This window comes from Phodopus roborovskii, unplaced genomic scaffold (genome assembly GCF_943737965.1).
Source record: "Phodopus roborovskii unplaced genomic scaffold, PHOROB, whole genome shotgun sequence".
Taxonomy (NCBI): domain Eukaryota; kingdom Metazoa; phylum Chordata; class Mammalia; order Rodentia; family Cricetidae; genus Phodopus; species Phodopus roborovskii.
In genome coordinates, this window is record NW_026126447.1 from 27595864 (window position 1) to 27608493 (window position 12630).

A 12630-nucleotide genomic window follows, 5' to 3' on the forward strand; every position below is an offset into this window, starting at 1 on the left:
TGAGCTGTGAGAACGGATGAATAAAAAGGCTTGAGATAAAAGAGGTAAGGCACAAGCTGTAAAAGCAGGAACCTGAATAAACATATCTGTCTATTGACTTCTACTTACTGTCACCTAATCCTCCCCTACCCACCTCCAGTCTCTGACTCTCCTAAAAACGAATGGTGGTAAGCTGAATTCTGGCTAGGATGGGAAAGAACAAAGTTGAGATGTATAGGCCTGTGACCATGGGAACTGCTGTGCTACAGGATAGAGTGACAATACATAACTTAAAGGTGGTGGGAAGGGGACAGAAAATACTAATTGCATTTTTCCAACACTTTCTGAATACAGACAGGGCAAGCCATTCATTAGGCACAGTGTCTCAGACTCCCAGGGCATGTAACAAGCATTTCACTTAATTTTATTTGTAAAAATAATCCAAGTTTTACATCAAAGGAATATTTTAATCCAAAATATGAATACTGTCATTTTATACAAACACAATTATTAAATGTACATTTTAAATTTTGTATGGAAGGGGGTCCAGGTGGGCAAAAGTGCTTGCGGCTAAAAGCCTCACGAGCTGTGAGCACAGGGTCAAACCAACTCTAGAAATGGGAGCTTCAGGTCACTTAAAGGACTTGAGAAGAAAGGTCGAGGGTAAATGATGGCAAAGGAATTTTACCTTGCTGGTCTTGTTTCACTGATTTTGCTTTCTTGAGTATTATTTTTGAAGAAGACTAAATCTTATATAGGAGAAGTACTGATAATAATTTAACTTACCCAGGTCATAACAAGAAACAAATTTAAGATCATTATTTTACAGTTATGTCCTCCAAAAAGACAGAACTTGGGCTGAAGGGTCTCAGGTGGCTCTGGTCCTCTGCTTCTGCAAACACTGTTCTTTAGGAGCCTGCCCCCTTGGTTCCAGACTCATCTGTACATCTTTAAGGCCTTGGCTCTAGAGGCCAAGGTTGGCAAGGTCAGCATTGGAGCCATCTGCAGTTGCCAAAGCATGTAGACACTATGACAAGAGAAAAGCAGCATGGAGAACAGATAAGAAACAACAGCAGACAAATGATAAATCTGAATGTTCTAAATTTGTGCCGTTAAAAACTGGTAAAGAAAGCTAAGTGGTGGTAGTGCATGCCTTTAATCCCAGGAATAGGAAGACAGAAACAGGCAGATCTCTGTTGAGTTCGAGGCCAGCCTGGTCTACATAGTGATTTCCAGGACAGCCAGGGATACACAGAGAAATCCTGTCTTGAAAAAACAGCAAAAACAAAACAAAACCAAAAAAAAAAAAAAAAAAAAAAAAAACAACAACTAAAGACAAATAAAAAACAAAAACAAACCCCCCCAAAAACAACTGGAAAGAATTCCTGTGTGAAGCATTTTCTGAACAGTAGGTTTGAGATATCACCACTTTGTATATACTTCTCTGTACTTAAAAATATTTCATAAGATAACATTATAAATGTATTGAATAGTCAGAAAATAGACCCTTAGTAGTTGCTTAAAAACTTGTGTTCTCAAGGCCCTGCACTCTGACTACTGCCATCTTTTAAGTCCTTACAGTGTAGCTCAGGGTAGTGAAGATGATTAACTATGGGCATGTGGAAAACCCAGATTTGACAAAGAACTTTTAACAACTCAACAACATGCTAGGGAAACACCAATCAAGAAAGTTAATCAACATCCATGTCTAGGTCTGTCCCAGCAGCCTATGAAGAGACAGGTGAGAGGCAGAAAACACAAAGGAATGAATGCTACTGACTTTCAGAATCTTCTGTGCTTAAAGAGACACCAAGTTTAATATTCAGCTTTCTGAATTTCAATGGAAGGACCTGGATTTTAGACATGTGCCTAGATCAAAGTCATATACCAAAGCTGACACAAATTAGCTTGAGAGCTCAGGATTCCTGATTTTTTTGTACGTTTCATTGTTCATATGGAAAAACTACCAGTTTTCTTTAAAAGATACACATTGATTTGGCAACTATACAATCCTAAAATGAAGTTCCAAAGAAGCAACCTTAAAAAAAAAAAAAAAAAAAAATCAACAGATAAAATCAGAGCTGAAATAACACTGGGAGATTAGATTAGATTAGACTGAGTTGTACATAGGGACCTTAGCCTAGAGACAGCAAACTTTGTTTCTTCAAATCAGATTCAGGCCACCTAAGACTGTAAGGCCAGCCAGCACTGCCCTCTTTTCTGGCTACAACTGCAACAATAACAAAAAAGGAAAATTCTAAACTTGAACTCAGTTTCAAGGTAACAAAACTGTTACCACTAAGAAGGCCTGGATAATGGGCAAACACCAGTTCTTAAGCTAACAGAAATAGTCACTAACTGGTTCTTACCATGAAAAAGTTTATAGCTTTGTTCCTTATTCAGAAAGTATAAACTGGGTTAAATCTGTAAGATGATCTAAAACTTCAACATCTGATTGTAGCTTTATTGTTATTTGTCTCTCCTGACAGTAGGGGAAAAAGCTAGGTGGAGGGTTACATTACCAAGTCCAGTTAAATGACATTTTTTCCAACACTATTGTAATTTAGGCAGAGCTGGAGCTAACTGTTTCACTTGTGAAATTCATCTTAAATATTGAAATCACTGAGAATACTGACTATCTGTCCAGAGCTACACACTCAAACTGAAGCAAATGCATGGGACTGAAAACTGGTTACTCTCTCCTTTGTTTTCTTCTCTGAATGTTTGAGGATATTTTCTTTTTGCCCATGTTGGCACTCTGTAGCAGGTTGTCAGATAAAAATACTTAAGTTATTTATATTGCTTTAAAGTCTCAACTATTTACAGTAGCATGCCAAGATTAGAACAGAATGTCTTACTTTTAAATAATTACATGAACAACTCCTTTGTACTGTTTTCTTCAGCCAGTCCATTTTCTTCCTTGCTTTTGTAATTAGAAAGGAACAAATTTTCTATTTGAGTCAAGAATTCCTCAGCGATGAAGCAATTGGCTACTTTGCTTAGTGTTTTCCTTAGACACTCCAAAAGCTAGTTGAAAACAAAAATGTATATTTAAGTATTAAGAGGGCTTGCATAACTGTCACAATTTCTTTTCAAACCTCAGAAATACTCAAATGAGAAACACTGTTTTTTCTGAACAATCTCAGCTTGAACATTGGAATCATGGTTGAAGGTTAAGTTTAGCTCCTGTGGAATTCCACAGGAAACAAAATATGTGCAAGCAATGCTCTCCACTTTGGACAAATCCATGTTTGCTGCCCCCTTTAGCAGTTACACTTACAGAGCCATCTCTAAAGGCTTAAAAACAAACAACAAAAACACTGAAGCACATAAAACTGTGGGTCTGGGGTGAAGCACAGTGCCTGGTGACCATATCCAAGGGTAAACTGAGTCCCGGCACCAAAACCAAACAAATAAAAAAGAGACAGAGAGGGGGACAAAAAAAAAGAACTATATAGTCCTTGGCCAGTTTTCTTGAAGGATGCACACATTAGTCTTTCAATAGTAAATACGAAAATGTAGCAAAAATAACTTAATATGTTTACTTTTCACAATATTTTCAAATAACTAAAACAAAAGTGTTGACACTATCCATCTTATTAGAAGTGAGTGTGTGTGTGTGCGAGTGCGCGCGCGCAGGGGTGGTGATGGTGTTGTTTCTAAACTGTTACTTTCTAAGTTCAATGTTAGAGCAAAATGACCACTTAAACTTAAATTAGATTTATACTATACATTTTTAAATGGCCAAATGTTATGGTTAAAAGGGAAACATGGTACTCATGAATTTTACAGAAAGATCAAAGGTTCTTTATTATATACAATGGTAACCTGCAAAGAAATATATCAGTAAATGCATTCTAAAATAGTATTATTTCTACATATAAGTTTAGCCAATAGAACACCTTAATTTTACAAAGTAAATCAATAAAGGAAACAGAAAATGTACCCACAGAACAGTGGAAAACACATCAGGAACACCAGCTTTGGAGTCTGAATAATAAAAGCAATTAAAAATGAAGGCAGCTTACTTTCTGCAAACAAGTTAGGTCAGAATCCCGGCGAAAGATTCTATCCATGGGGACACTGCTGTAGGAAGAAATTTAGAAACCCATGAGACAAATACACAACTGGTTGTATAATAAAATGTCACTGAACCCAGACATCAGGATTCTATATTTAACCTAGGCTTTGCTTTCTCTGATTCAATTTAATGAGAAAGACTGCAAATTTGGGGCCATCACAAAACCACAATACATACCTATGAGAAAACCTGTATTTTTCAATTATCCATCTTGTCTTTTCAATCACTAATTCCCACTGAGGTTCTTCTAACATCTGTTGTACTTCAAATTTGTAAGGTAAACCTAGAGAAGTGTAGAGAAGGACATTTTCATCAACTATTTCTCCAATCTCCTTTTTTGACAGTTCTATGAAAAGCACCGTGAAAGGTAGGGTAGCATCTCACTTACCATCCAAGCCAAGAGATCTTTTATGCTGAAAGGGGCAGTATCAGAAACAAACTGGCCTGTTCTCAGCAAAACAAGGCATTGTACCTCCCTAGGACACAAGTCATCAAGCCCATGGCCAGCTGCATCAGCAGCAGCGTTCTTAAGATAGCTGAGAAAACTGCCAGGCCTTCAGACTGCAATTCTTCCTAGTGACTGTCTCCTGGCTCTGAGTTTCTTCACTACACGTGTTGTCTATACTTTGAGGGGCTGTCTTCTACAGCTCTCTGGAGTTCACTTTGAAATACTATGGCAGACTGTTCTCTGGTAACTTAGTTGCCCCAAGTCCATCACCTTCTCTCAAGTTTGCCAGGACTTGGTTGTGTTTCTCTCCTCCTGGTATAGCAAATTGGGCTTAACTGATTTGTGTCCCATCTTTTAGCAACCATCTTCCTTTAGAGCCCAAGCTATGTCCTAAATAAAATACTACTGTTTTGTATATTTTGCCTAGTATTTTTGGTTGCTTCAAAAAAGTCCTTATTACTTCATTTTGGCCAGAAGCAGAATTACATAAATTTTAAATTATTCAATTCCAATGATTTAAAATGTGAATAGTCACATGTACTGTATTAGATATGATTGGAGTAAAGGCTCATGACCAAAACCCAGATGACTGAGATCTGACTTAAAGTGCAGACAAGTTTATGGTGATGCTTTCTGTTAAAAAGGGAGGTTGAAGAATTATGTGTATTATGTGCTGTACTCCACAGGGCATTATGGACTAATACTGATATTATTCATCCAGAGTGCTCATTAGCTGGTACTAAGGATACAAAAATACTAAGGATACAAAAATACTAAGGATACAAAAATAGTAACTAAATTGCATCTAAAGCCAAAGTGGCCATTAAAGCAGAAACAGTACTGCAGATTTATTAAAATAAAAATACATTAATAGTCAACCATGCTGAAAGAGTTTACCAAGGACAGATGATTACGACTAAAGAGAAAGTAATCATAATAAGCAAAAATTCATTTAGAATCCACTTTATGCCAGGCTCCATGCCGGAAGCTGGATAGAAAAAACGAGTACAATACAGTATGTAGTGTCAAAGATGCCATGATTCACAGGGAAGGAACTGTTGCAAATGTAGTTCACACAGAACTACACCCAGAGAAACTCTGAGTCTCCAACTACTTCCTTTCAAAGACCCCTCCCTGCCTTTCTTAGTCTGCTGAATTAATTCCTATGTAGACAGAGATGACTAGAACAGTCACAAGGAAACATACAGAAGACACATATTCCAGAGAAACCAAGTTGGGTAGCTGGCTAGGTCAAACTAATACTTTCTTGAGACAGATGGGACTTGGGAGTTCTGAAGTCAATCCTAATACCCCTGGGGGGTGGGGGAGGGTAATGGAAACCTGGGTTACGGTTTTGTTTTGTTTTTTGTTTTTTCTTTATTTGCATGCCACAGCAGAGAAAACAAGATTGCATTGATAAAAATATTCTTCTGAGAACTATGTTTTGTGTTTGCATGCAATGTCTCCAGTGCCCAATATATACACATTTCCCATGCATGCAATGTTTACAGTGATCTGTGTGTACACCGCCTGTGCAACAAAATGTCTGCAGTGCTCATCAGATACACTTCCTGCACTAACATTTCTCCACATTGTCATCCTTTTATCTAAGACCATGGTAACACTAGAATGACAGGGAAGAGGGTGGTTTAACTACGTGGTATGCAATGAGTCCTTGGTCTGATACACTTTCTCATCAAACAGTTTTACACAAGTTCTTTGACTTGAGGATAGGGTCAGTAAGAAGTTATCATTGCTGAAACTTACGATAGGTACCATCTGGACTAACTTCTTCACTTATAACCAAGCAGGTAATCTGGGAATATGGTAAAGGATTACTTCGATTATATGGACTAACAATCATTCCAATGAACTTTGCTCCTCCTCTAGAGAAATAAGTCTGCAATGAAAAGAAAATTATAATTAATTTCAACTCTCAAGGCTCTAATTGATAGTTAGCTGGAGGAAAGAAAACAAAAAAGGGTCCTGTACAAACATCAGCAACTGAATGAAATGCCTTATGTACTCATTTCAGGCCCAAACTGTTCACCTTCATCAGAAAAAGAGCCTTAAAAATGCATACAGCGTGGCTGGGGAGAAGGTGGTTTAGTATGCAAGAGCACACTAAATATGCAAGCAGGAGGACCAGGTTTCACCTATCCAGAACCCACATAAGCCTGTGGTAACTTTCAGCCTTAGTACTGAGGAAGGGGATGTGAAGACAGGGCAGGAAGGTACTAGCTGGGTACCCTAGCCTAACTATAGGTTCAATGAGACACTCCATGTCAAAAGAATAAAATGGAAAGGGACAGAAGGACACCAATGTTCTCCTCTGGTTCATGTACAAACACACAGGAGTGTGCACCTTACCTCACAAACATACATAAAAACAAAATTAAAAACAAAAAGACAACAGAAATGCCACATATATTAGTTAGATGTGGTGATACACATCTATTTCAGTACTCAAGAGGCTGAGGTATGAAAGTGGAGAATTACCATAAGTTACAGGCCAGTCTGGGCCCACAGAGTAAGAAGAGTCTTTGTTAAACAAAACAAAATACACACCCCAAATGTGTTTACATACTACAATGTCATTCATTTGACTGTAATTCTTAACAACGTGGCAATAACTTACAAATAGCTATCTACATATACACATCAAACATGAGAGTAAAAACACAATTTGTTTTCACAAAGAGATATATCAATGCTTTCAACTACTACAGCTATAACAAATCTACTTCTATCAGTTTTTAAGGGCTCTAAGAGCTTGTCCATAGAAACAAACAAACAAACAAACAACAACAACAAAAAGCCAAACCAAGAAAAAACCCAAAACCTGTCTATACTCAACTGTTGACCTTCCAAATGCTTACTGATGTAATTGGGGGGGGGGGGGGGAAAGCAAGTTATTTCAGCCTAAAAATAACTGATATTTAATTTCACAGAAACCAACAGGAGGATATGTAATAGTTTATAAAATGTAGGTATGTAACACTATAAACACACCTGGTATTTGGCTTGTGTGTCAATATCTCGTAAAGATGGATTAGGATCAAATGCAGGATGAGAATGGTACCACCCAATGACACTGTAGCCTCTAAGAGCCAATGTTTCTGAGGCCTGTGTTTGTGATACAGGATCCATCTCACACTGTAGTCCTGTACTCAGACTGTTACATGGTTCTGCTGCACAGACCTGTAAAGAATTGTACATACATTACTTGCCAAATAAACTCCAAAAGTGTGACTGTAGGCTATGAACTTAGGTAGCATTTTTTTCTAATCTAAAAGGCATGATAATTGTTAGTTTTCCATAACACCCAAAGGCATAACAAAATACTCAAAGGCATTTTCAACAATTCCTATTACATGTGAAAATAATTTTAGCTAAATGATGTGTGCCAGCATTTACTCACAAGCACTAGAATACATTATTGCTCTTAGTTGTAGCTTTTCACTGGTGGAGGTAATAGGTAGCCAAGGCTGGCAGAATCCTCTCCCTCTTAACAGGAAACAGATGTTCAGTAAATGGAATGCTAAGTCACTTCTGAATACATAACTTCTATACTTGTATATTCTCATACATACAGATAAAATCAGTATTTTATACTTTCTGAATTCTATAATATATTTGGAATGGCAGTAAGACTTGGTAACTAAAACGTTTGAAAAAGAAGACTTACTTCAACAGTCTTCTCAGCCTCTGAATATCTTCCTCCTAACAGCCCAATCACCTCCGCCATAGACACATGAGCATGCTACGGGATAGAGCAGAGACTCAGACCAAATCCACACAGGCAGCCAACAAAGAAGAGTTCTGTGAGTGTGCTGCTCTGAGGAGAGGCACAGCTGGGAGCTGGCTGACAGGGAGCTAGCCTCTGGGCTCAGTCCCTTCCTGCTACTATGAATCTCTGAAGCACACAACAGAACATGAAACCTGCTAAGAACATACCATCTGCATTCAAAGATCAGTGTGAGTCACACTAGGACCTTCTGTAGGAAAGGGACCTCAAACACAAACTGTTAAGAGGGTCTGCAGGCAGTAAAGCACACACAGGGAGATGCAGTGGAGTGTCGTCATCTACCAGGCAGCAGACATGGGTTATCAGAAAATGGTAAGAGGTTAATGATGGTAGACAGTCTATAAAACTCACATGAATTTATTTTTTTCTAAAATATGGAAACATACAATTGTCTGGCTTCCCTTCAAAAGAAATTAGATTCCTTATAAAGAAAACAGTTAAAATTTGAAATATAAATCTTCCACTTTTTCTTAGGTCTAAAAAAAATTAATTAAGGAAATACAAGATCAGAAACCAGAATAACTAAGTAAGGTTATCCTTACCAAATCCATTATTAAAAGTGCTTCTGAAGCTACTTTCACCTGGAAGGGCTCCTAAAATATAAAAAGAAAAGGAGGAGAGCATAAAAACTGAGATTCTATCTTTTTCTCCCTACCCACCCCACCAAGTTTTCATCAGTCAAAGTTCAGTACAAATGAGACTTAAACACAACTAAGCTTCAAAGGCCCAGCAGGAAACTGCTCTTCCCTCTTACTTCCTTCCTGAACCATTCACCTGATCCTTACTATACCCTGCCATGTCCACTACACATGCCTCACACACACAGGTAAAGAGTAAGTATTTCCTGTCTGATTATTGGTGATTACTCATTGATAACAAGTACCTGCTTTTCTTCACTGAAAAAATTACAAGGTATCAGCTGGAAAGGATCAAGTGAGCTGAAAAGGAAAAAAAAAAAAAAAAAAAAAAAAACTAATTTGAAAAATCAGCAATAATACAAACCCAAACTTTTGCCTGTATGAAAAAACATTAGAGCAGGAGAATCCCTTAGAAGGAGCTACACGTTCTTTTAGCTCTAACAGAAAATGGGAACTCTGGACAAAGTAGCTCTGATGTTTTATTTCTCTTTAGCACTGAAGGAGCTGGTAAGCAGATGCAACTCTTCAACTAAAAGGAGACCAAAAGTTTGGAGAAACAACTATTTCCCTGACATGAGATCTGACAGAAGTTCAAGTAAGGAGTTTCTCAAAACAGCTGCAATGCACACCTTTAACCCCACTACTCAGGAGGCAAGGGCCAGCCTGGTCTACAGTAAGCTCTAGGCCAACCAGGGATATGTACCGGGAGTCTGTCTCAAGAGACAAATGCACACCGACACTTGACAGTGTCATAATAGATCCACTACAGTGGGGATTCAATAAACACTTTTTAAATTCGGGAGTAATTAACAAGTCTATGAAACAATTAAAGCAAACTGGAAAGCCCTATGATATTATTTCAAAATGTAAAGAAATGGAGAGGGGAATCTAAGCAAGACCAGATACAAAAGCATGTGTAAACCAGAAAAAAAATCCTAAAAATTGAGTTTTGAAAATAGCAGAACAGTTTTTAAATTTATTACTATTTTATTTATACAATTTTACTTTATGTGCATCAGTGTTTTAACTGAATACAGATATGAATACCATGTATGTGTCTGGTACCCATGATTGTTCAAAGGGCATGTCAGATCCCTTTGAACCAGAGTTATGGATGGTTATGAGCCACAATATACGTGCTGAGAACTGAACCTAAGTCCTTTGCTAGAGTAGTAAGTGCTCCTAATCACTGTGCTGTATTTCCAGGTATTGGAATGTTTACAGAAGGAATGGCAATCAAAAATGTTCCTATTAAGACAACTTGGAAAGAGTAGCATGTTGAATTACCACTTGACAAAATAGTATGTGAGGTATTTTACTTTATTAAGTTTGTGCCCCGGGGCCCAAGACATATAGGGATTTTAAAAACTGAACAAAGAAGAACTTTACTTTGTAAAAAGGAAGGTGTTGGGTGAGACGGGACATACTTGTAATCCTAGCACTTGGGAGGTAGAAGCAGGAGGATCAGTGGTTTAAGGTCATCCTCAGCTTCATCATAGCATGTATGGCGCGCGCGCGCACGCACGCGCACACACACACACACACACACACACACAGGAAAAGAAAACTATTTTACCTTGTATATATTATACAATGTAGCTAATGGAGCTACTGGGTGTTTTTCATATATTCTCTAACCATGTGTGGTAAGTTAAGAAATTACACAATATAACAAAAAAAATGTACCTTTTTGTTAGTTTTGAAACTTTTGAAGATTTAACAGGTTTGCACTTTTCCTCTTCTCTTCTCTTTGCCAATTCCTCTGCAGACAGATGCTAAAATAAAACAGCCAATCAAAGGGTTCATCAGCTATTCAGGCAGAAGAAATAAAACAGTTAAGGACATGTGAGAACAAGATGTGAGAACAAAACTGACAACATTGTTTCCTTGCTACTAGTAAATACTGGGCAATAACTTTTAAAATTATAACAAAATATATAGCCTTATCAAAATGAAAATATATTTCTTCTCCTGACTTGCCCATTTCAAAGGTATAAGTCATTAAGTTTCACACACCTCCAAGTCTTTATTTCTCATTTCTAGTTCCCAGGGCTCAGGTGGCTGAAACTCACGATACCACCATGTAATGATCAAGAATGCTGATTCCAATGGCTAGGCGGTAGTTCAGTGCCATAGCATACTGTGAAACTAAGCATTAATGTCCATATAACCTAGTAATTTCCACTACCACCCCTACACTCTAATGAAGCAGACTATCACCTTTCCCAGAATATTAGTATTTTCCTGTGTCTGTACCTTTGCTTGTGCACTCCCTCAGCCTAGAATGCTTCCATCTACATTTTGAGATGACTCTTCTCCTGATCCTTTGGTTCAAACTCTTTCCTCATCACACTCTTTGGGAGTACCTCATATCCTTAGACCAACCTTATGGGAAGGAACCACGTATTACTTATTAATATGCCAACAATAGTACCAGGTATAAGGTTAGGGACAGGAGGGGGAGGGGCATAAGAAAGGTAACATTCATTGAGTACCTTGTCCAAGTGGGCTTACTGAATGACTAATACTAGGACCTTAATATACTTCATCTCATTTTTTAAAAATCCTTTCAGAGAACTATCATCCTTATTTCATAAAATAAATTTGAGATTTAGTACAGTTAAGGATCTACCTGAGATAACAAAGCTAATAAATATACATTTACACCTCCTTTCCATTCTACTATTCTAATTATCTACAAATTCTGTATGTGGACACACTTGCATGTGTGTATATATCTATGTACAATATTTGTTGCTATGTTCCCTTTCAGGGACCCAATTTCTATTAGTGGAAATGACATTTCAATAATTATAATTCGATATGCCTAATGTTTAGAACAGTATTTTAACTGGTTTAACAAACAACACTTAAAGGAACATCATTTAATGAAATGAATAGGGCATAGCAACTGCTCGGTCTGGCACTATTTCTGATTTAGAGACAATGCTGTAGAGATAGAATCAAAGTTCTGAGTGCAAATCAGACTCATAGGTAACTGTACCACTGATACCTCTGGTTTGGTTAATGGTAACTCTTCAATAAACTAATTAACCTGGGAACAAGAACACACACCTCAATAATGACATTAGAATATACATGAATAATATAATGAGACAAATTTCCAAGGATAAGTCACAAATAAGGTCAAAATTACCTCAAATGTTTGCCCTTCTAAGTCTTTTGCATCACACCAGTTTCCCCATGGATCTCGGACCCTACGTCTCCTTGTACGCTATGTTAAGAAAAAAAACAAAGGCAAAGTGTAACAAAATTAACCTGACAAAATCTTTAACACACGAACACACAAAACTTAACACTACCCACCTAAAACTCTATTATTTATATCTGATCATCAACTCATTAAACTATATTCTATTGATTGTATGTAATAATCAGTTCTCCGCTTTTTTTTTTTTTGGTTTTTGGAGTCACAGTTTCTCTGTTTAGCTTTGGAGTCTGTCCTGGCACTCGCTCTGTAGATCAGGCTGGCTGGCCTTGAACTCACAGAGATCCACCTGCCTCTGCCTCCTCTGCCTCCCGTGTGCTGGGATGAAAGGCATGTGCCAGCACCATTTGGCCCTCAACTGACTTCTTGTAGGCACTAGCAACACTAGCTAGGTAGGAACTAGGTGGTGGCATCAAGGGACCACTTTAAAAAACATGATACTCATGA

The 12630-nt window shown here is 37.7% G+C and overlaps 1 protein-coding gene across 1 annotated transcript in view; it reads right to left on the bottom strand.

The window, feature by feature from the left end:
• Positions 1-378: 378 nt before the first annotated feature.
• Mysm1 (Myb like, SWIRM and MPN domains 1) overlaps positions 379-12630 on the bottom strand; it is a 34085-nt gene continuing 21833 nt past the window's right edge. Inside the window, exons 11-21 of the mRNA XM_051188186.1 lie at positions 12112-12189; positions 10641-10729; positions 9200-9254; positions 8859-8909; positions 8197-8271; positions 7521-7709; positions 6276-6408; positions 4238-4343; positions 4008-4065; positions 2838-3006; positions 379-1006 (exon numbers count right to left, since the gene is read on the bottom strand). Of these exons, the coding sequence (XP_051044143.1) occupies positions 2848-3006; positions 4008-4065; positions 4238-4343; positions 6276-6408; positions 7521-7709; positions 8197-8271; positions 8859-8909; positions 9200-9254; positions 10641-10729; positions 12112-12189 (993 nt within the window). The 3' untranslated portion in view covers positions 379-1006; positions 2838-2847. The remainder of the gene's footprint in view (positions 1007-2837; positions 3007-4007; positions 4066-4237; positions 4344-6275; positions 6409-7520; positions 7710-8196; positions 8272-8858; positions 8910-9199; positions 9255-10640; positions 10730-12111; positions 12190-12630) is intronic.